At 38.8% G+C, this 21671-nt stretch overlaps 1 protein-coding gene across 1 annotated transcript in view; it reads left to right on the top strand.

Moving 5' to 3' along the window:
• LOC123751295 (hemicentin-2) overlaps positions 1 to 21671 on the top strand; it is a 135881-nt gene that overhangs the window by 41197 nt on the left and 73013 nt on the right. The window contains exon 2 of the mRNA XM_045733404.2: positions 16578 to 16701. Coding sequence (XP_045589360.2) covers positions 16578 to 16701 — 124 coding nt within the window. The remainder of the gene's footprint in view (positions 1 to 16577; positions 16702 to 21671) is intronic.

Genomic DNA, 21671 nt, shown 5'->3' with positions numbered 1-21671 from the left:
AGTGGATGAGTAAGTCGGGGCTTGTGGAAGATGCTACGCGGTAATATTCCTACTTACCGTCTTGACCTCAGGATCAAAGCGACCGACATCATCGTGTAGGTAGCAGGGGGGAGGGATTAAATGTATCGTATGAGGATTAGGATGAAGCATGAGTGATTCTGGAGGGCCTCTTGGGAGATGCTACAGGTGTGTGAGTTACAGAGAGCAGCATAAGGTGATGCTGCAGGTGTGGGAGTTACAGAGAGCAGCATAAGGTGATGCTCCATGTGCAAGAGTTGAGCCACGGCAATGTGTGTGTTAGAGGGGGACACATATAAGAGAGGGAGAGACACCACAACACTTATAAGAGAGGGAGAGACACCACAACACTTATAAGAGAGGGAGAGACACCACAACACTTATAAGAGAGGGAGAGACACCACAACACCTGTAAGAGAGGGAGAGGAATGATAATGTGATTGTAAGAAGAGGAAGAGAGAGAGAGAGAGAGAGAGAGAGAGAGAGAGAGAGAGAGAGAGAGAGAGAGAGAGAGAGAGAGAGAGAGAAGAAAATGTAAACTATCCATGGCTTCCTTAGCAAACGACGGATTAAAACTAACGTTTAGCATCATGAGAAGATAATTAACGGTTGAAAGAAAAATTCCGGAAGTAACTGTCAAACATTAAGGAACGGATCACCTACGCTGTACTCTAAATTTGATAATCAAGCTGACAGGCAGTAGTATGGGAGATTGCTAGTATAGTCTATGTATCCAGGAAGGGAGAGAGACAGGAGCCTCTCTAGCTTCTTTCTTTATTATGCACCTCATACCCATCCCGTGGGCGGTGGTGTAAAGGGTTACAGAGGCACATAATCGGTTCAGGAACTGAAACCCCAAGTTCGTTTAGTTAAGGAAATATCAATCTTTTGACGCTAGATGCACAATTATTCATGTTACTTATACTCGTACATATACTTTATATATATATATATATATATATATATATATATATATATAAATATATATATATATATATATATATATATATATATATATATATATATATATATATATATATGTGTATATATCACGAAAATAAACACGTGATTAAGAATATGACAGTGTCAGACCACGGAGGAAAATGAAACAGGAATTTCCTTAAGTACTTTCGTATATTAAATACATCTTCAGAAGGAATGACCTCAGGAGGAATAAGATTCCTTCTGAAGATGTATTTAATATACGAAAGTACTTAAGGAAATTCCTGTTTCATTTTCCTCCGTGGTCTGACACTGTCTCATATATATATATATATATATATATATATATATATATATATATATATATATATATATATATATATATATATATATATATATATATATATATATAGTGTTAGAGAGGGGAGAGGAATAGTGTTAGAGAGCCTTGTAGGGAAATGTGTAGTGGAACATCTATCAATGGTGAACGATTTCTCGAAGTGCGAACATCGATTCAGTTAAAACATTCTAACAATTCAGTAATGTCTAACAATTCTATTACAGAAATTGGTTGAATTAAAATAAAACAAAATAGGTGAGAGAGGTGAGAGGCTAAATGTGTTTTCCTTGATCGTCACTAAGCTTTGGACTTTTGCATGAAAGTTCCTTTTTCAATCCTGAAAGCAAGTCATTCATAGTTGGAAAAGCGCTGGAATGGGTGAATAGATCTCTCAGGAAAAAAAAGAGTTACAGCGAGAGAATAGATCTTGTAGTGGAGGGACGCTAAAAGTTAGGTTCCTCGAGGGATCGGTATTGGGACCCATTCTATCCTCAATTTTCACTTAACAGTAAAAATATTGCCAACTATAACCTAATTTGTTATAGTTGGTTTGTTGATGTTAATTTGCTGATGTTCTAAAACTGGCGTGGAGAAGTATAAAATGCAGGGAGAGCTACATACATATCAACAGTGGTAGACCAGATAGCTGTCTTCGTTTACATTTGTCAAATACCATGTAATTAGTGCATTTTAGAGAAAAATCCAAATGATATTACAGGCCCTATCAGTGGCATCTTCCAGACACATTAAAAGGAACTCTTAAATTTGTAGAACCTTCAGGGATTTCTTCCCAGTGTAAGAAGCAATAATCAGAAGGAACAGAGATACACAACTAAATACAACTAGTTAGGGGAATTCATCTGTAGTTAAATGCTGTGCAAGAGCTTATTCCCCACTTTGGAAGAAAAGCAATGTCAAAGATATTAGAAGAAATTAACAAGGAAAAGAGAAAGGTGGTATTACAAATGAGGGAAGGCAGTGAGAGCACAGGTGGAAGATGGAGACACGGATGAGCTGCACAGCCATCAGATGAACCTTTGCAGTATAGAAGTCACGAGGAAATGGAATGGGGAGCTTTCAAAGGGAATACGACGAGAGTCGGGAGGAATGAATGTCATTGCATTAACTGACCAGAAATTGAGATGCGGAGCTACAGAGCTATTACTCGACCCTGTAAACACGCACACACACACAAACGCACTCTGAAACACACAAACACACAATCACGCACCCAAACCCACTCATGACCTTAGTGCCACTAATTACATCTGACCTTCTACATGTGTCTGTCATGTATTATCAACGCGTGTCTAAACAATTTCCTAGATATGGAGCATCCTGGTTAAAAATGACGGAAATTAATTTTCAAGAAATATAATTATAACTTCAATCGAATGAAATTTCGTGGCCGAGCAGCGTGCTTACCGTTATCGGACGGCCGCTGGCCTTTAAATGTCACGGTGACATTTCCCCCAAGTTGTGGTGTATTCTGTACCCTTCAGTCGATACACTTGGTAAGGCTGAAGTGATTGAAAATGAGATATATAGTGAGAGAGAGAGAGAGAGAGAGAGAGAGAGAGAGAGAGAGAGAGAGAGAGAGAGAGAGAGAGAGAGAGAGAGAGAGAGAGAGAGAGAGAGAGAAAGAGAAAGAAAGGGGGAGGCAGAGAGGCAGACAGAAAGAAAGAGACAGAGAAAGAGAAAGAGAAACAAAGACCGAAACAGAGAGACAGAGAGAAAGAAAGTGTGTATGAGATAGAGAAAGACAGGGAATGGCAGGAAAAGTAATGGGAGTAAGATATATAAATAGCGTTGTTCAGTCCTAACGACAAACACAAGAATAGTATTCAAATACTGAAGAATATGTCCACAACTTTGCCGTCGATCAAGCGGTGAGCCAAACAATTTTCTCTTTTTGCTAATGCATTATATTACGTGAAGTTAAAGTTAGTTAGGACAGATTAGATTAGGTTTGGATTGTTTAATGGAAGTGGGAGGCTGGTTAGGACAGATTAGGTTCGGATATATCAGAATTTGCTGAGAAATTTCCCAACAATACGGACTGGTCGGTTGAGCAACGATATTGATTCCTGCAAGGCCTTCGTTCAATTCCCGATGGCCGAAGTATGTGGGGCGCCGTTATTTCACTCCGTCTTTATTCCCCAGTCTCTTCTCCTTATATCCTCTTCCAAGTGTTATATGGTAATACTAAGTAAGCAACTTCTCCTCTTAATTACCTTACGTTATTAACTTCTTGAAGAATTCTGGGTTAGGTTGGAATTGATTAGGTTTGGCACGGTTAATATAGATCAGAATAGGAATCGGATAAATAAATTATGATTAAAATTGATTCGGTTACATATGGTAAAAGTTTGCCATGGTTTGGAGGTTGGCTCTTCCCATTCAAACCACTCCAATCCTCTCGTCAATCAGAAATTAGATAATCTAAGATGACTGTAAACGTATCATGCAGATATGTCACATTTATTTACTTCAGTCCAAACACACGATATTATCGTAAAGAAATATGCAAGCATATCAGTCTGACTCGAAACGTGATTCACTCACGTCCAGCCTGTGCTGTAAACACTCCAAGCCTGTACTGTAAACACTCCAAGCCTGTACTGTAAACACTCCAAGCCTGTACTGTAAACACTTCCAGCCTGTACTGTAAACACTTCCAGCCTGTACTGTAAACACTTCCAGCCTGTAAACACTTCAAGCCTGTACTGTAAACACTCCAAACCTGTACTGTAAACACTCCAAACCTGTACTGTAAACACTCCAAGCCTGTACTGTAAACACTCCAAGCCTGTACTGTAAACACTCCAAACCTGTACTGCAAACACTCCAAGCCTGTACTTTAAACACTCCAAGCCTGTACTTTAAACACTCCAAGCCTGTACTATAAACACGTCCTCAATTAACGTGGCCATAATCCTTTACCTAACCGTTTCTAAGTCAAACTCTTAATAAGCTGTAAAATAAAATAATTTTTTTTTATCGGATAAAGAAAACCTTATTATTACACCAAATAAAAGATTCATCCTGTCATTTATCATGCAAGGGTAATATAATTGAAATGCTGACTTGATATGGATGGCATAAGTCAAAACTTGTACTATTGCTTTTGATTTAGAGAATGGGTTGATTATTTGAAGCTAAACCAGAATTTTTGTATATTTTGAACAAATATAAGTAATATATAATTACCTATAGTTGATATAAGTAATAATCTCTGTCCTCGACAGTGACACCACTGAGGGCAGAGATTATTGAGCAAAACTGTATTCTTCATTTACTGTTTGATTGGTGCTTTGTAAATTGGACGAACATATATGCATCACTGTAAAGTTGTAAATATAATTTAAAAGCTTTATAATTATTATTTAATGATATAAACTTTTCTGGCGTCTGAGATTTTTTTTACACTAAACTAGAGGATGTAGAATGTATGAATCCCTGAACCATGTGCAATCCCTGAGAGCTGTGGTGTAAATATGTGTAAATATTCTCAATGTTTACATTTTAAACCTGGTTCCATTAGTAAATGGAGTTTCGGTTCCTTGACTGGTGAGCAAATAATCAACACATAAATCATTGTAATTTTATAATTATTATTTAAAATAAAATCTCAATATTTATTAAATACTAAATAGGTGTAAGTAGAAGTATTAGCCTATTATTTGATATATTCTGGGATATTCATTCAAATATCTCTTGTTGAATATCTAAATATTTTGTTTTGTTTTGAATTTAGGTGATATATCTTGGTTATTTCCCCTGATTAAGTTATGACAGCTGAGACACTACTTTAGAATCACCCGTGATATATTTTTGACAGCATATATGAATATCAACTTTTATAAAGTTGATATATATCACTCAGTGTGTTTACCCAGACAAATTATGCAGATGTGTATTTTATCAAAAGGCTGCGCAATATTTTATTTTTTAATTCATTACATTTTAGGGATACTAAGCAACGAGGTCGGAAATAACATATTTGCTTTCGGCCACGCGGCTGAGGACAAAGAGGATTTGAATTCACGAGAATTTACCTGCAGTTAAACACTTAAATACCATGGCCTAACTAAGCGATTACACTTGCTTGCCTCTGCAAAGACCATAATCCTCGCGGTATTGTGCGGTCGACACACAGTGTACACAAATCTGACAGTAATGCGTCCTCATGTTCACCTAAGCACACAATCCAGCCAGGCAAAGCGGTAGTTACCTTCTGAGCTTCTTCCCACACTGTGTAGCCAAGCCCAGGGGTAGTATAGCCTTCTATGTCTCACACCACACAGTGTAGACAAGCCCAGGGGTAGTATCGCCTTCTGTGTCTCACACCACACAGTGTAGACAAGCCCAGGGGTGGTATGGACTTCTGTGTCTCACACCACACAGTGTAGCCAAGCCCAGGGGTGGTATGGACTTCTGTGTCTCACACCACACAGTGTAGCCAAGCCCAGGGGTGGTATGGACTTCTGTGTCTCACACCACATACTGTAGACAAGCCCAGGGGGTAGTATGGGCGTCTGTGTTTCACGCCACACAGTGTAGCCATACCCAGGGGTAGTATGGCCTTCTGTGTCTCACATCACACAGTGTAGCCAAACCCAAGGGGTAGTATGGCCTTCTGTGTCTCACACCACACAGTGTAGCCAAGCCCAGGGGTAGTATGGACTCCTGTGTCTCACATCACACATTGTAGCCAAACCCAGGGGTGGTATGGTCTTCTGTGTCTCACACCACACAGTGTAGACAAGCCTAGGAGTAGTATGGCCTTCTGTGTCTCAAACCACACAGTGTAGACAAACCCAGGGGTAGTATGGCCTTCTGTGTCTCAAACCACACAGTGTAGACAAGCCCAGGGGTAGTATGGCCTTCTGTGTCTCACACCACACAGTGTAGACACACCCAGGGGTAGTATGGCCTTCTGTGTCTCACACCACATACTGTAGACAAGCCCAGGGGTAGTATGGCCTTCTGTGTCTCAAACCACACAGTGTAGACAAACCCAGGGGTGGTATCGTGCCCCTTGGGGATTGTCAGCCCCAACGAACTCAGTATATAGGCAAGCCAACAGCGTCTCTCTCTCTAGGCGATTACCAATACACAAGCAACAGGGCTCGATGAAGGAACATATAATCGCCAAACACAACGAGACGATCACCACGGATATTTTGACTAGCAACAACAAGAATTATTTGATAGATACAATGACAATGGAAGATAAGACATCAGTGAAGCGCTGCATATCAAGAAATCTAGACCAGCAATCAATACCCAGCTAATATACAGTTACACTCTACCCACTTCAAGACCCCAGGGCACTGGAGAAGCTGAACCGAATGACCCTGCAACAGGAACGGAAGCAACCAGAAGGACATAAGCTGCCAATATGTTACACTCTTAATTTACTACCCCCATTATATGACCCAATTAATACCCCCTTGTATGTCATTCATCAATGTCACCTACCACCTCACCATTAGGGGTGATATAATCAAGTGATAACACACAAGAATCTGTCTTTGAGAATATGAAGTGAGACCTTACGAAATGCATCACTAGGCATCAGACCCAAATAATAAGTAAAAATGAACTTTGGACAGTTTATTTTTAATCTTCATCCTTCAGTGAAGAAATATATAAGGAATATTGAGAAGATTCGTTACCTAGGTTTCTTGCTTCTAGCTCGATTTGCAATATATATATATATATATATATATATATATATATATATATATATATATATATATATATATATATATATATATATATATATATATATATATATATATATATATATATACAGGCGATGAGTCACAATAACGTGGCTAAAATATGTTGACCAGACCACACACTAGAAGTTGAAGGGACGACGACGTTTCGGTCCGTCCAGGATCTCGAATCGACTTGAGAATGGTCCAGGACGGACTGAAACGTCGTCGTTCCTTCAACTTCTACTGTGTGGTCTGGTCAATATATATATATATATATATATATATATATATATATATATATATATATATATATATATAAATCAAGTATAGCTATATATATATATATATATATATATATATATATAATATATATATATATATATATATATATATATATATATATATATATATATAATATATATTATATATACTTGCTTCCCCGCACCCAACAAACTCTGCTGACTTCCTGTACACCTTTGTCTCCACACTACCTGCTTTAATTAACCTGAGCCTCTGAACTCCCCCCTGCAGGTCGTCCTCAAAGCACATATGTGCCCCCCACTATCTTCACGGCCACTAGGCAATAACTGCCGAGTATAAGAGGGCTAAAGCAGGAAGGACACTAAGGCAGATAATCCTCCAGCATACTCACACAAATTCGCTTTTGCTGTCAGTGTGAGATGAAGCTATCGGCCTATGGCAGTGAGGCTCCCGGGGGTAGCTGTATCGGAGGCCACGTCAATTTGAGTGTGAACGAGTTTAGTCTATCATAGTTATCATGCACTCCTTCACCACCCTGTCATCTATCATCCATATCTACTGCAGCTTCCATCACTATGCAGTGGACTCGCCAATCGCTGTTTTCTCTATCATTGAGTAATACTAGGCTCAGTCACTGTTGCTTCCTCCATCACTGTGTTGTGTATCAGTCCATCTATATGGTTTTCATTACATCATGTAATGAACTCCACTATTACCACGTGGGTTTCAATTTCTGTGAATCACATGTACCGTTAATACAGATGTTTATTTCTCCTAACAATGATCATCTTCATCATTACTGTTGCCTGCATCTATTTGCTGTCTTAAATGAATCCTATTGTTTTCTTCATTTTATAGATAACAAATAATATAATATAATATATATGTATATAAGAAGACGTAGCTGCTTATCAGTGTTTAGTAGGCTCAAACAATTATTCGATTCAAAATATATTTATCTAAATGCTCTTAAAGACAGCGGAAAATTGTCAACCAAAAGGAAGTTGTGTATTACCCTAATTGGAAGATGAACAGAGAAAGGACCTGCGAAGCTCTTTTGTTTAGACTTTTATTTTAGGCTTGAAGAATAAAGACCTATTACGTATTCTTTGATCACATATGGTGGTCCAACCCATCCTCCGCTGATGAGTTGTACTTATAGGCACTATTTTGTCGACAGTATCGATATGTAGTGATGGGCCACAAGTTAACTTCATTTTATACAGTTAATTTTACAGAGCTACCAAAATAAAGCTAAAAGCCAAATTTAAAAGTTCCTTGCCTTAGTATAGCATCTATGTACTATATAAAGCCTACGACAGCGTGCATTAGGCTTAGGATTGCTAGGAGAGATTAGGTTTTACATTATGTTACGGTTAAAAAAAATCCAGTTTGTCCAAATTTAAAAATAGTGACTGGTTGAGTATGTTCAACTCACAGTGTCCTGTCTACAGAGACCAGGAAAGTGGCCATGGAAGAGGGGAAGAGGTTCATTTTTCCTGAGAAGATTGACGAGGGGAGATTTATATCAGCAGAACTATTCCCATACTCTACATCGCTATGTAACAAATTGTGAAATATCGAAGAATATGCTTAACACATGTTATGATGATTTTTTAAGGGTTTAATTCAAAATGTTGCACTAAGTTTGCTTACTAAAGGCATCGCAAGCACGTGATTATAAGCTTTTCGATTTTAATCACAATTGGAGAGATGCGAGCTGCATGATTTTGAAATAAATTTATATGCAACTAAATTACCATAAATGAAAATAGCTGACGTTAGAGAAGACTGCGCTTATGAAGACTGTGATATGCTTAGCCAAATTAATTTTGAGATTATGTTCTTGAGCATCTTATGTACTTCTGAAACCTTTCCTACTACCACCTAAATTATAAGACATGCAAGTTATAAACACAAGGAATGAAGTTGACCAAACCACACACTAGAAAGTGAAGGGACGACGACGTTTCGGTCCGTCCTTTACCATTCTCAAGTCGATTGTGAATACAAGGAATAAATACAATTTGTAGTGCAAATTTTGTTAGAAATACACTATCATATCCCCAGCTATAACTCTACAAATGTGACCAACTAATATCCTCCCTACATGCGAATGACAAACAAAATACTCTTTATGGTTTGCTGTTACCGCAGCGTAGGGATCAGGATGAAATCCCGCTGCAAAACAAGGCAGCGTCGACCAATCAACACAAACACGCTGTTCGCTTCTCACATCGCATGTTATCTCACCACTTTGTTTACCAAAAGCATTCCACACATAATGTTTTAATAATATTGTAAATTTTAATGTGATAATTTTTCATATTCAGTTCACCTGTTATTACAGTCCACTCATTTCTACAGTGTGCTATTAATTTCTACAATTTGTTAAATGCAAAAATGCAATGTGAAAATGTACTATTTAACTATGAATGTATGAATCCATATGTTTATACGTCAGGGTGAAATACAACATCAGTCCAGTACTAGACGTGTTTATTCATCACAAATCATGCCAACCCGGTCAATGCCCATTCGAACACATACTGAACTCTCCAGACACTAAATTAGCGTTTCCTCTAGAGCCAAGACCCCGCAGGAAGGCCGTGTACATGATCTGTAACCCATACTGTTCTTAACGCTATCTTCATAAATGTGCTGTGAACATAACTATCACTTTCATTGTCACTATCACTCTCTTGAATACCACCGTCACCTTCATTGTCTCCATCATTGTTGTGAACACTTCTACATCCATTAATGGACCATGAGCGTCACAATGACATACACTATTGCGTCCCTGTGATTATTCTGGAGTAACAGCTTAATGGATCAAATAAATCTGTCAATTGCCCTATCCTGTCAAGTGCCACAACAGGGCAATTCTGAGCTACAAATTACTCCTATGTCCCAATTGTTCCATTATAAGCACCATTTGGTGTTTCACAATCATATATGATTTTAATTGCACAATCATATATAGGCCTCATTCCACAATCATATATTTTTCATATTCCACAATCATATAGAGGCCATATTCCACAATCAAATAAAAGCCTTATTTCTAAATCATATAAAGGCCTAATTCCCAATCATATAAAGCCCCAATTCCACAATCACTAGCTCACAACTAGCCATAGCTCCCATGTCCTGTTGTGGACAAAATATTATCCTGAAGACCGTCGGGATAATATTCTCCTGACGGAGAATGTCAGGATAACGTCTCCTGCACACCGCTTGGTATTGCGAAACACGAAATCCCAATCAGAAGGTTTCCACCCAGGTACACTGCTCAGATATGTACTGCTTCGCCCATGATGAATATTATAACGTAAACTGCTGCATAATATGTGAGGGGTTGGGCAGCCCTTACTGCCAGACAAAAATATGAACTAAAGTTGCACTCAGAGCGTGAGGTTGAATATCCCACACACTTCATACAACACTTTCACCCCCTTGTCTGGACGAGAAAAACGGCAGGAGGAGTATCATAAATGAAACTAACATAGCGAATGCACATGGGGAACATTCCTTTGTTATTCTACAGTGTGAGCATTGTATTTTTTAAAGCGTTCTATATATAGTGGCGAGTGTTGATACTCACCCTTCTTCGTTTTATGATATATAAAATCCTAATTCCACAATCATACAGGAATACACGCACACATTTACAATAGTTGTAAATAGAAGGAGTAAATTGCACGATATACATTTGTTAAAGAATAAGGTGGGTACCAGTATCTATCACGTTCAAGACATGTCATAAATGTAGAGCAGTGGATGTAATGAAGCCGGACGACACTTCTGTTCCATGGAGTGCACTCATAAATCCGACCCTTAGGAAGACATGTTCTCCCGTGTGGATGGCTTAGTGGGGTAGCTTACAACTGCTTTTCCTAACCCTGTGTTACTCCATCGCTCATCGTACGTTTCTCTCTCCCCCCTCACGGCGTAGCTCCATCCTTCTCCTTGTGTGGCTCGGCCACCTAGTATTGCTCCATCACATTACGTCAGTACCTCCCTTAACTTACACCTTCCCTCATTATGCATTACACTGCTCCTACTACACTTTGCGTCAAAGTTTCCATCGTTTTAGAATACTCGCTAGCTCACCCTTGAGCTTTCCCTTTCCTCACTTACGATCACACTTAACATCCCTCATCCTGTTTTACATTATACCTCATCTTGCCTCACAATCCTCTAACAGCATTGACACACAGCATATCACGCCCTACATAACAGCATGTCTCACTCTCCATCACAGTGTGTAACACTCACCCTTGTAGATATATTAATAAATTATATGCTGTTCATTGTAATAAGTATACTGTCAAGAAAACAAAAATATGACAGAGAAAATTTATTTATTAGAACTCTAATGCTGTGTTTATTAATTTAATTCATTGAAATATTATAGTTAATTGGATTAATTCCAGTATATTACTGTTTACAACTACGTGATTCCTATAAATCAAATTCAGTATTGTAACTAAAATCCTGAGCAATGTAATTGGTCCAGAACTATTACATTTTATAGATCCATAATTGTTAACGAGTTAGTAATATATTGGGGAGAAAGAAGTGATTCAGTGTCACCTGGAGGAGCGAAGCAGCTCGTTGTGTTTATGATGCTTGAGACATACAGCACGTGAAGTGTGTATTAAAAACTTACTTTAATTCCAACCAGCTTCATTTCTGTATTTAAGTACATTTCCTGCATATGAAATTTTGTTTCAATTATTCCATTTTAGACAAATGATGTTTAGTTCTATTTTGTCTTCTTGGTGCATTTCTAACATTCTTGATGGTGATTGTGATCAATGCTGTCAACTCCATTGGAGCCTTTTTATATATATTTTAGAAGTGGAAATTAGTAAGACAAAATATAAGAAAAGGAAATGTAGAAATGTACCTAATCTTACTTTTTTTGGAAATGAGGAATATCAGTGAATGAACTCCCCCGGGAACTGAGACACTGAACGTGTCGTGTTGGAATAACACATCCTATTGTGTGTGTTGCGTTTGTCCAACATCGTTCTGAAACCTTGTTCTGAAAAGACGAACCACAAATACCATGCCAGAGGCCGAGTCTAGCAACGCTGTTGTTTATATTGTTTACCCAAGATAGTTGGGCACCCAAGTCTCTTGCCTTGCTTCCCTACTTCCCCCCCCCCACACCCTATTCTCACCTCGCTTTGCCTATTCCCCATCTCTTTACAGCTTTTCCCTTTCCTTTCCTCTTCATATTTCTTCCCCAAAGATCTCTCCTCTCTCACAATTAGGAAATGGAAAACAAACACCTAAACAAAATAAAAAGATAATGAGACACATTCACAAAAGTTGCTGATAATTTTTGCATACAAGTTATTTGTATGTGATTAATAATTATGATCCCCGGAGAGAGCTCTGAGAGGCTTCATCAGAGACTGTTCTCATCTCTGACATCTCGACATTTAATCTGATACAAACCTCGTTAATGATTACATAAAAAAAATTGACTTTGAAGCTATTGGTTTATGTTCAAACACATATGACTAAATTTGCAACCCTTCACAATTCTGGTATAATAAAACTATTCTGGTATAAAATCAAATTATTCATTAAGTTCTTTTCTGAATAGTTTTAATGTCCTGTAAAACTACTCTCTCAGACTGTGAGGCTTATCATGCCTTTATTTTAGTGATATTTTCAAATTTTCAAACTTCTTCAGTTTAAATTCCTAAAATGTATTAATTGTAATCATTCCCTCTAGAAATTTGATTCAGTTCGGAACAATTAGTAGTTCTTTTCTAATATAGACGAAAATAATTAACTTAAAAATTTTGTATATGCTCGAGATAATGCATCTGCTTTTAATTTTCCAGTCTTTGACCCTAAGCTTGGTTTGATACATCTGGAAGAAAACTTTACGATTTGATTTTGCTTCCCATACGGCTTTTCATTTTACTTTAATTATTTTTTTTCTAGTTTAGCGATTCTTTGATCATGCAACTTTTAGATGACCTTCCACCCTTTATTTACTTCAACAGCTCTTTCTAATATGCACAGTGGAGGTTCCATGCAGATACTGACTTCCAAAATATGCAAAATCCAAAATTTGCATATATATGTAAGTGGCTTTCAGATATGTATTTAATATTTATATAAAACCACTGGACCTGCAGTTCTGACACGGGGGGGGGGGGGTGCTAGTTCTGGGAGAATGTACATGAATATTCAGGACGCATCTTGTGCTACGTTGCCTGACCGCTGGAACACAGACGAAGTGAAGGAGTCTGTGAGAAGACAGCCAAACTGGCGTCTGTTGTGTGGGAGAAATTTAACGGGAAAGTCTCGCAAATATTGCATTTTCTAACAGACAAACAAAATGCTTTATATATGATAATACTGTTGTTCTACATTTGCAATGAAACATTTTTGGGTAACGTTAACGAGCCGAGGTTCGATTTTCGGTCGAAGCAGAAACAAACAGGAAGTCAGAATATTAAACAACCAACGATTAGAACGGCGGTAACCAAGAGCTAACCTCTTCATCATGCAGACCTGAATAATAAGCACACACACACACACACACACACACACACACACACACACACAAGGGAATCTATACACCAGTTGATTGACAGTTGAGAGGCGGGACCAAAGAGCCAAAGCTCAACCCCCGCAAGCACAATTAGGTGAGTACACACACACACACACACACACACACACACACACACACACACACACACACACACACACGCGCGCACACAATTATACAAAACAAAAGTTTCCCATATTTTTCCTAGACGCTTCAATTCATCACTGTCCTTGTGTCTGACGAATCCAAGGCAATTATCCTAAATAAGTATAAAGGAGAAAAATCAAAGATATATCTTGCCAATGAGTCTTCGTTAAACAAGAGAGTAACGCCCACTGCAGCATCTTGAGTAGCCAGGAGTGAACCGTGTGATTTTATTTGTTTTAATTAGAAATATATTTTTGTCTAAGATATTGAGGGAGGTTTATCTTAAAGTTGTCCTGGTTAGATCAAGGCGAATTATCCAATTTTCCTGTGGCCTGGGCTTTGTAATCTGCTCGGAGTGTCTGCGGCTGACTACTTCATTTTCTGCGAATTCTTGTTTAAATTCTCAAGAAAATAAACACTCACACACATACGCACACGTACACGCTTGCACGCTCACACACACAGGCTTGGGGCGCTGGTGGCTGAGTGGACAGCACGCTTTATAAATAGTCCTGTGGTCCGGGGTTCTATTTCCGGTGTGGCGGACACAAAAATGGGCAGTTTCTTTCACCCCGATGCTCCTGTTACCTAGAAATATATAGGGCTGCTTCCTGGGTGTGTGTGTGTTAACAAAAAAATAGTGGTAGTTAGTAATGTGATTACCACATATGTCATAACAACCGTGGAGTATGCAGCTCCAGCAGGGAGTCCATACCTAGACTAAGTTGGAGAGAGGTCAAAGATATGCCACCAGACTAACTCCAGAACTGTGAGGTATGAGTTACGAGGAAAGGTTGCGTAAATTATCCCTCACGTGGCTGGTGACAGAAGAGACAAGGAAGACATGATTACCACATACGAAATTCTCAGGGGAATTGAGAGGGTAGGTAACGACAGACTATTTAAAACGAGTGATGCTCGCACAAAGGCACGCAGGTGGAAACTGAGTACTTAACTCAGCAGGAGAGACATAAGAAGAATTATTTTCAGAGTCAGGGTAGTTGGAATGCACTAGGACGTTGAGATGGCAGACTCAATTCACAGATTCAGTGAAGATATGAGTGAGCTCAATAGGATCAGGAACCTATACAGCAGTTGACTGTGAGGAGTGATCACGAAGCCGAAGTTTTAATTCTTCATGTTCAATTAGGTGAGTACAGTTAGGTGAGTGCAAACGTATGGCCCTGTGGCGCAATGGCAAAGTCGTCGACACACAATCAAGGATTTTGGGTTGGTTCTCCGACACTACAGAAGCGATTGAGCAACGTTTTCCATCCCTCTGCTCACTTAAATCTAAGATAAATCTTAGATAAATCTTGATTAATAATAGAACATCTATTGTTGATATACTTCATGTTAAGGTTAGACGTACATTTTTAACATAATAGCATAAATACGGTTCTATTCCAATGGGCAAATTAGGCTTTCCGCAGAATCAGATTTTCTTATGTTCATATGCCTCAATATTTTGGTCATGATTTTTTGGGGTGAGAGCTATAGTTTGGTGTGAAACATTAGAGCTCTTAGTGAGCTAATTACCGAAGTATTTTCTACATATTAAGGTAATTGCTTCGTTTTGGCCGAAAGAAATCAATGAGCAAGATGTATTATTGGCTAGACAGTATGTTCGTCCTCTGTGAATTGTATCGTTGAATGATGGAGCAAACACTGGGGTGAAGCCGTTTAAAGATCAACTAGAGTACAGAGAAAGAGAATTCAATGTTTCTCTCCTGGAGTGCACAAATTGGACTTCACTCTCATTCCCTTGAACGGGCAAGTCATGGCAGCAGTTTCTGTAACTTCTTTAATTTCAAATAGCCTCTAACACTTAAGAATTAAATCACCACATCTAATCACAGCTTCCTGGACCACACTCTTTGAGTGGTAGCTAAAGCAGCACTGATCGGATCTAATTGGAAAAGTTGAACAAGAAAATCAAGTATTTTGGCTCAGGAATGACACCGAAACCTCTGATCTTGGAAGAAAAGTGACATCTGGTTGAAGAAAGGGAAGAAACCTGCGTGTGTGTGAGACAGAGAGAGCGAGAGAGAGAGACTGAGACTGAGAGAGAGACTGAGACCTCTCAATGCATTACAAATCGACTCAGCCAAAACCCATTTTGCCAGTAATAATTTAAGGAGTTTCTATATAATCAGTATTCCATCTGCATTTTTTCTTTTATTCGCGTTCCCTCATTAATGTTTCTTATTCCTGCTTATATATATTACCTTCATATGGTCTATCATTACTTCTGAAGATGGGATTATACGTATTCAGAATATTCATCAGTTAATGAGCTATGCGAGAACGTAAAGCCCATTATTATTATTACTATTTTTATTATTATTATTGTAAATGTTTACTTTTTCTACATTTATCAGTTCTAGGTGATGATGCAAGAATATTTCCAAGCGTCGATATGGAAACAAATTTTTTAAACTTTCAGATTTGTTCCTGCCTTCTACATATATATCAATTTATGTATATATAATTATGGCGAGTATTTAAGGAAGACAAAAGCTCTTGAGTAACAGCTGGTTGTTTGGTGTGCCCTCAGCTCCCCCGGAGGACGTGGAGACCTTGGCTACGTGGACGGCTCGTCTTCCCTGCAGGGTCAAGAACGTTGACACTCCCTTACTGGTGCTGTGGTACAGGAACAAGGAAACTCTCCCCTTCTACAGGTGAGTATGGCTTCAGAAAACAGGCCACTTCTTGCATAGGGATTTTAAAACATTCTTTACATAGGCAAGAAGGAATATCCATGCAATTCTAACATAATCTAACATAACCAAACCCAACCTAATCAACGTTATTTAGAATTACATAATTTTGATAAGTGTCTCCAGCTTTACCTGGCAATCTCCTTGATTTGGATATCACTTGTGAGGAACTCTTTATGCCAGCTGCTAACTCCGGCTTTATTTATATTCACTAAAAATTTTTATCCTCTCTTGTCAACAGTTAAAACACCTTCGCTTTCCATGAATATTATTTCTGTGAATATTTCAAACTATTGATTACTTCCATCTGAAGGTCACCTGGTTTGATGCAATAGGAAAAATACCTTATAAAGTTGGCCGTTTATGAGGAAATTTAAAAGTTTTACTTTTGGAATTTCTACAAATTTGCATTAAATTATATATAAAAATGGTGCTGGTTGCTTCTTGTGCAGACTGCTCTGACGATCTGATAAGTTGTTATACCTAACCGGAGGCAGAGAAACCTGGTCATTCCACCTAAACTATCAATGCCCAGGATAGTTTAGGTTGAATGGTGACATTACTGTGATTTTATCTTCACGATACCACCCCTTTTTCAATGCTAATCCCAGTGACACTCATGGCGGGAGATGATTAATGAGAATTAAGCATGTAGGAACGAGAAATAACCATGCAGAGCACAGTCAATTTGTTTTCGTTTTTCCTGTACTTTGAAGATACAACTGCATTGTTTGGCTCAATATCAATACCTATCTTTGTTAATAGAAAAGCCAAAATTTGGCTTAATGCGTAAAGGTCACGATTTGAAACTTTAAACTAAGCAAAGGTTTTGTTCAGATGCAGATGGGATGGTTAAATACGTGATCTATTTATCTCGATTTTGCCAATAAAATATACTGCCAGTCAGTAGTGTAGAATCATACAAGTATTACTAAGACTGGTCTCACTTGGTGATGAATGATGTTCATACAAACAAGTATTTCTGCCACTTCTCCCACTTAGTGATGAATGAAGTTCGTACGAGTGAGTATTATTGCCACTTTTCTCACTGTTGAATGAAGATCATTCGGGTGAGTATTACTCCCCTCTTTTCCCACTCAACCATGTAAAGTGCATCATATACGCTGCGTAATCTATATCAGAGGACCACTCACCTTTAGTGTTTGTGGCGCCATGAATTTTTAAATACAAAACGGAGTTGTGGTTAGTAAATATATCATTACGGCCTCCCGCAATATTCACCCACTTCTATATTATTATTATTACCACGAATTTGCTTACGAGTTTATATTTTTTATAAATATACTAATCTAGAATAACTTTAGTTATAACGAATAATAAAGCTGTTTCTTTAATTTTTTTATTTTTATTATGAACAGTATTATTATTAGAATTAATATGATATTTTTTATTTCATTAATTTGACTATTATAACAATTATTTATGAGTCACTTCTCAGAGAGAACTTTGTTGTTGCAAGAAATAATTGCACTTCTCTGTTAAGTTATCTGTAGCAACGCTGGGGATGCGTTTCTCATTATTAACATATTAAAAGTAGTAAATGCAATTCTTCTTTATTTGTAATATATATTCAATATTGAATTACTTAAGGTACTGTGTGTTTTAGTCGACTACCTGGTACACAAATCAAAGCGAGGATTTCATAAAGCAGGTGTCAGTCCTCTTCTCTTCAGGAAGAGGGTCCATCTTTCTAGCAGTCTCTTGTGGCTTCTAATGTTTATTATTGTGCAGTCTCCGTGGTGCAGTGGTAAGACACTCGCCAGGCGTTCCGCGAACGCTTTGTCATAGGTTCGTATCCTGGCCGGGGAGGATTTATTGGGCGCAAATCCTTACCTGTAGCCTCTTTTTAACGCAATAGTAAAATGTGTACTTGGTTGTAACAACGATTCTTCGCGGCGGGGATCGTATTCTAAGGACTTGCCCGAAACGCTACGCGTACTAGTGGCTGTACAAGAATGTAACAACTCTTGTATATATCTAAAAAACAAAACAAAAAAAAAAACGGTAATTGATGGTCAGATGTGTAGAAAAGCTAAGTGGGAAGTAAACAATACGTGAAAAGCCACATCTTTAATGGACTGGCGAAGTAAGCTGAGGAAATTATGAGGAGAGCTAAGCAAGTGTGACTATGTGTCTTGGAAAGGATGTAAGAACAACAAGCTGGGATAAGAGAACGAAGCGAAGGAACAGAGTTCATCCATTCCGGCTATCGGGGATTGAGCATAGAGTCTGTAAGAAGCGAGATCCTTGCTGTACTAATCAGTCCAAATCAGTTGGAAGGGGAGTACGGGTCAAGATGAATGGAATTGTGTTGGATGCTTTATCTTAAGATGATTTCGGGGCTTAGTGTCCCCGCGGCCCGGTCCTCGACCAGACCTCCACCCCGAGGAAGCAGCCCGTGACAGCTGACTTACTCCCAGGTACCTATTTACTGCTAGGTAACAAGCACATCAGGGTGAAGGAAACTCTGCCCATTATTTCTCGCCGGCGCCCGGGATTGAACCCGGGACCACAGAATCACGCGTCCAATGTTCTGTCCGCTCAGCCACCGGCTTTAGGAATGCTTCTCACTCACATTCAAATTCGATAGGATTATTTTAAAATGGTTTTTACATTTATAATTAGATTAGTTTACAAAAAAATTACAGTAAACTATTTACCTAAAAGAAATTAAATTTTAGTAGTATTTGAAGGACTATATATATATATATATATATATATATATATATATATATATATATATATATATATATATATATATATATATATTAGATTTAGTTTGTGAGTTTTAGTGTGAGTTTTAGATTTAGACACTTTTAGATTTAGAAGCTGCATTCACCAGTAACTCTTTACATTTGTCAAATTCAGATTCAGAAACTAAGGTCGTAACAGTTCATAGAAACCATAACAATAATGACTGAACTAGCCAGAGATACATAAGTTAAAATCATATATACACTTCATGGCATAAAGGGGATAACATTCAGCTTACAAATTAAAAGGTGATATATTTTGGAAAAACAAACTTTTTACTTCGCAACATAAGGAAACGCAGTATAATGAGGTACTATAAGAGTGACGATCACGTGATGAATGATCTAATTTGTAGCCTTCAGTGCTATACGCTCCGGGTCATGAAGGTGAAACACGGCGTTATTTAAATAAACAAATTGTCATTCACATATTTTTGTTTATTTATATATTCATGAGTTCTGACATCCTAGTACAGCCTTCGCCAGGGATCGAACCCGGACCCTAAGGACTACGAACACCGAGCGCTTTCCACTCAGCCGTCAGGCCCGTTATAATCGCAACAATTTTCACTTGACTGTTAGAGAAGAATATCACGAAAACGTTTCCATTTGATATATAAATGGAATTTTTATTTACCAAATTTATCTTTTTCTATCCATGTGGTAAACTGATCCATGTGGTTTTAAATTAACATAACTAATATTGAATACCTTTGTTGTTGCAACCTTGACTGAATTTTTAATATATATATATATATAAATATATATATAACTGAAAACTCACACCCCAGAAGTGACTCGAACCCATACTCCCAGAAGCAACGCATCTGGTATGTACAAGACGCCTTAATCCACTTGACCATCACGACCGGACTAATGAGGTGATAGCCGAGGCTATTTGAACCACCCCACCGCCGGCACTCGGATAGTTATCTTGGGCATAGCATTTTACCAAATCACCTCATTCTTTGGGGCAACACGTGAGGAACACAAATGCGAACAAGCCTGAATGGTCCCCAGGACATATGCAACTGAAAACTCACACCCCAGAAGTGACTCGAACCCATACTCCCAGAAGCAACGCATCTGGTATGTACAAGACGCCTTAATCCACTTGACCATCACGACCGGACTAATGAGGTGATAGCCGAGGCTATTTGAACCACCCCACCGCCGGCACTCGGATAGTTATCTTGGGCATAGCATTTTACCAAATCACCTCATTCTTTGGGGCAACACGTGAGGAACACAAATGCGAACAAGCCTGAATGGTCCCCAGGACATATGCAACTGAAAACTCACACCCCAGAAGTGACTCGAACCCATACTCCCAGAAGCAACGCATCTGGTATGTACAAGACGCCTTAATCCACTTGACCATCACGACCGGACTAATGAGGTGATAGCCGAGGCTATTTGAACCACCCCACCGCCGGCACTCGGATAGTTATCTTGGGCATAGCATTTTACCAAATCACCTCATTCTTTGGGGCAACACGTGAGGAACACAAATGCGAACAAGCCTGAATGGTCCCCAGGACATATGCAACTGAAAACTCACACCCCAGAAGTGACTCGAACCCATACTCCCAGAAGCAACGCATCTGGTATGTACAAGACGCCTTAATCCACTTGACCATCACGACCGGACTAATGAGGTGATAGCCGAGGCTATTTGAACCACCCCACCGCCGGCACTCGGATAGTTATCTTGGGCATAGCATTTTACCAAATCACCTCATTCTTTGGGGCAACACGTGAGGAACACAAATGCGAACAAGCCTGAATGGTCCCCAGGACATATGCAACTGAAAACTCACACCCCAGAAGTGACTCGAACCCATACTCCCAGAAGCAACGCTATGCTTCTAAAATGCTATGCCCAAGATAACTATCCGAGTGCCGGCGGTGGGGTGGTTCAAATAGCCTCGGCTATCACCTCATTAGTCCGGTCGTGATGGTCAAGTGGATTAAGGCGTCTTGTACATACCAGATGCGTTGCTTCTGGGAGTATGGGTTCGAGTCACTTCTGGGGTGTGAGTTTTCAGTTGCATATGTCCTGGGGACCATTCAGGCTTGTTCGCATTTGTGTTCCTCACGTGTTGCCCCAAAGAATGAGGTGATTTGGTAAAATGCTATGCCCAAGATAACTATCCG

Source organism: Procambarus clarkii, chromosome 4 (genome assembly GCF_040958095.1).
Source record: "Procambarus clarkii isolate CNS0578487 chromosome 4, FALCON_Pclarkii_2.0, whole genome shotgun sequence".
Taxonomy (NCBI): domain Eukaryota; kingdom Metazoa; phylum Arthropoda; class Malacostraca; order Decapoda; family Cambaridae; genus Procambarus; species Procambarus clarkii.
The sequence above is the reverse complement of the archived record's forward strand: the minus strand, read 5'-3'. Positions and strand labels throughout refer to the sequence as shown.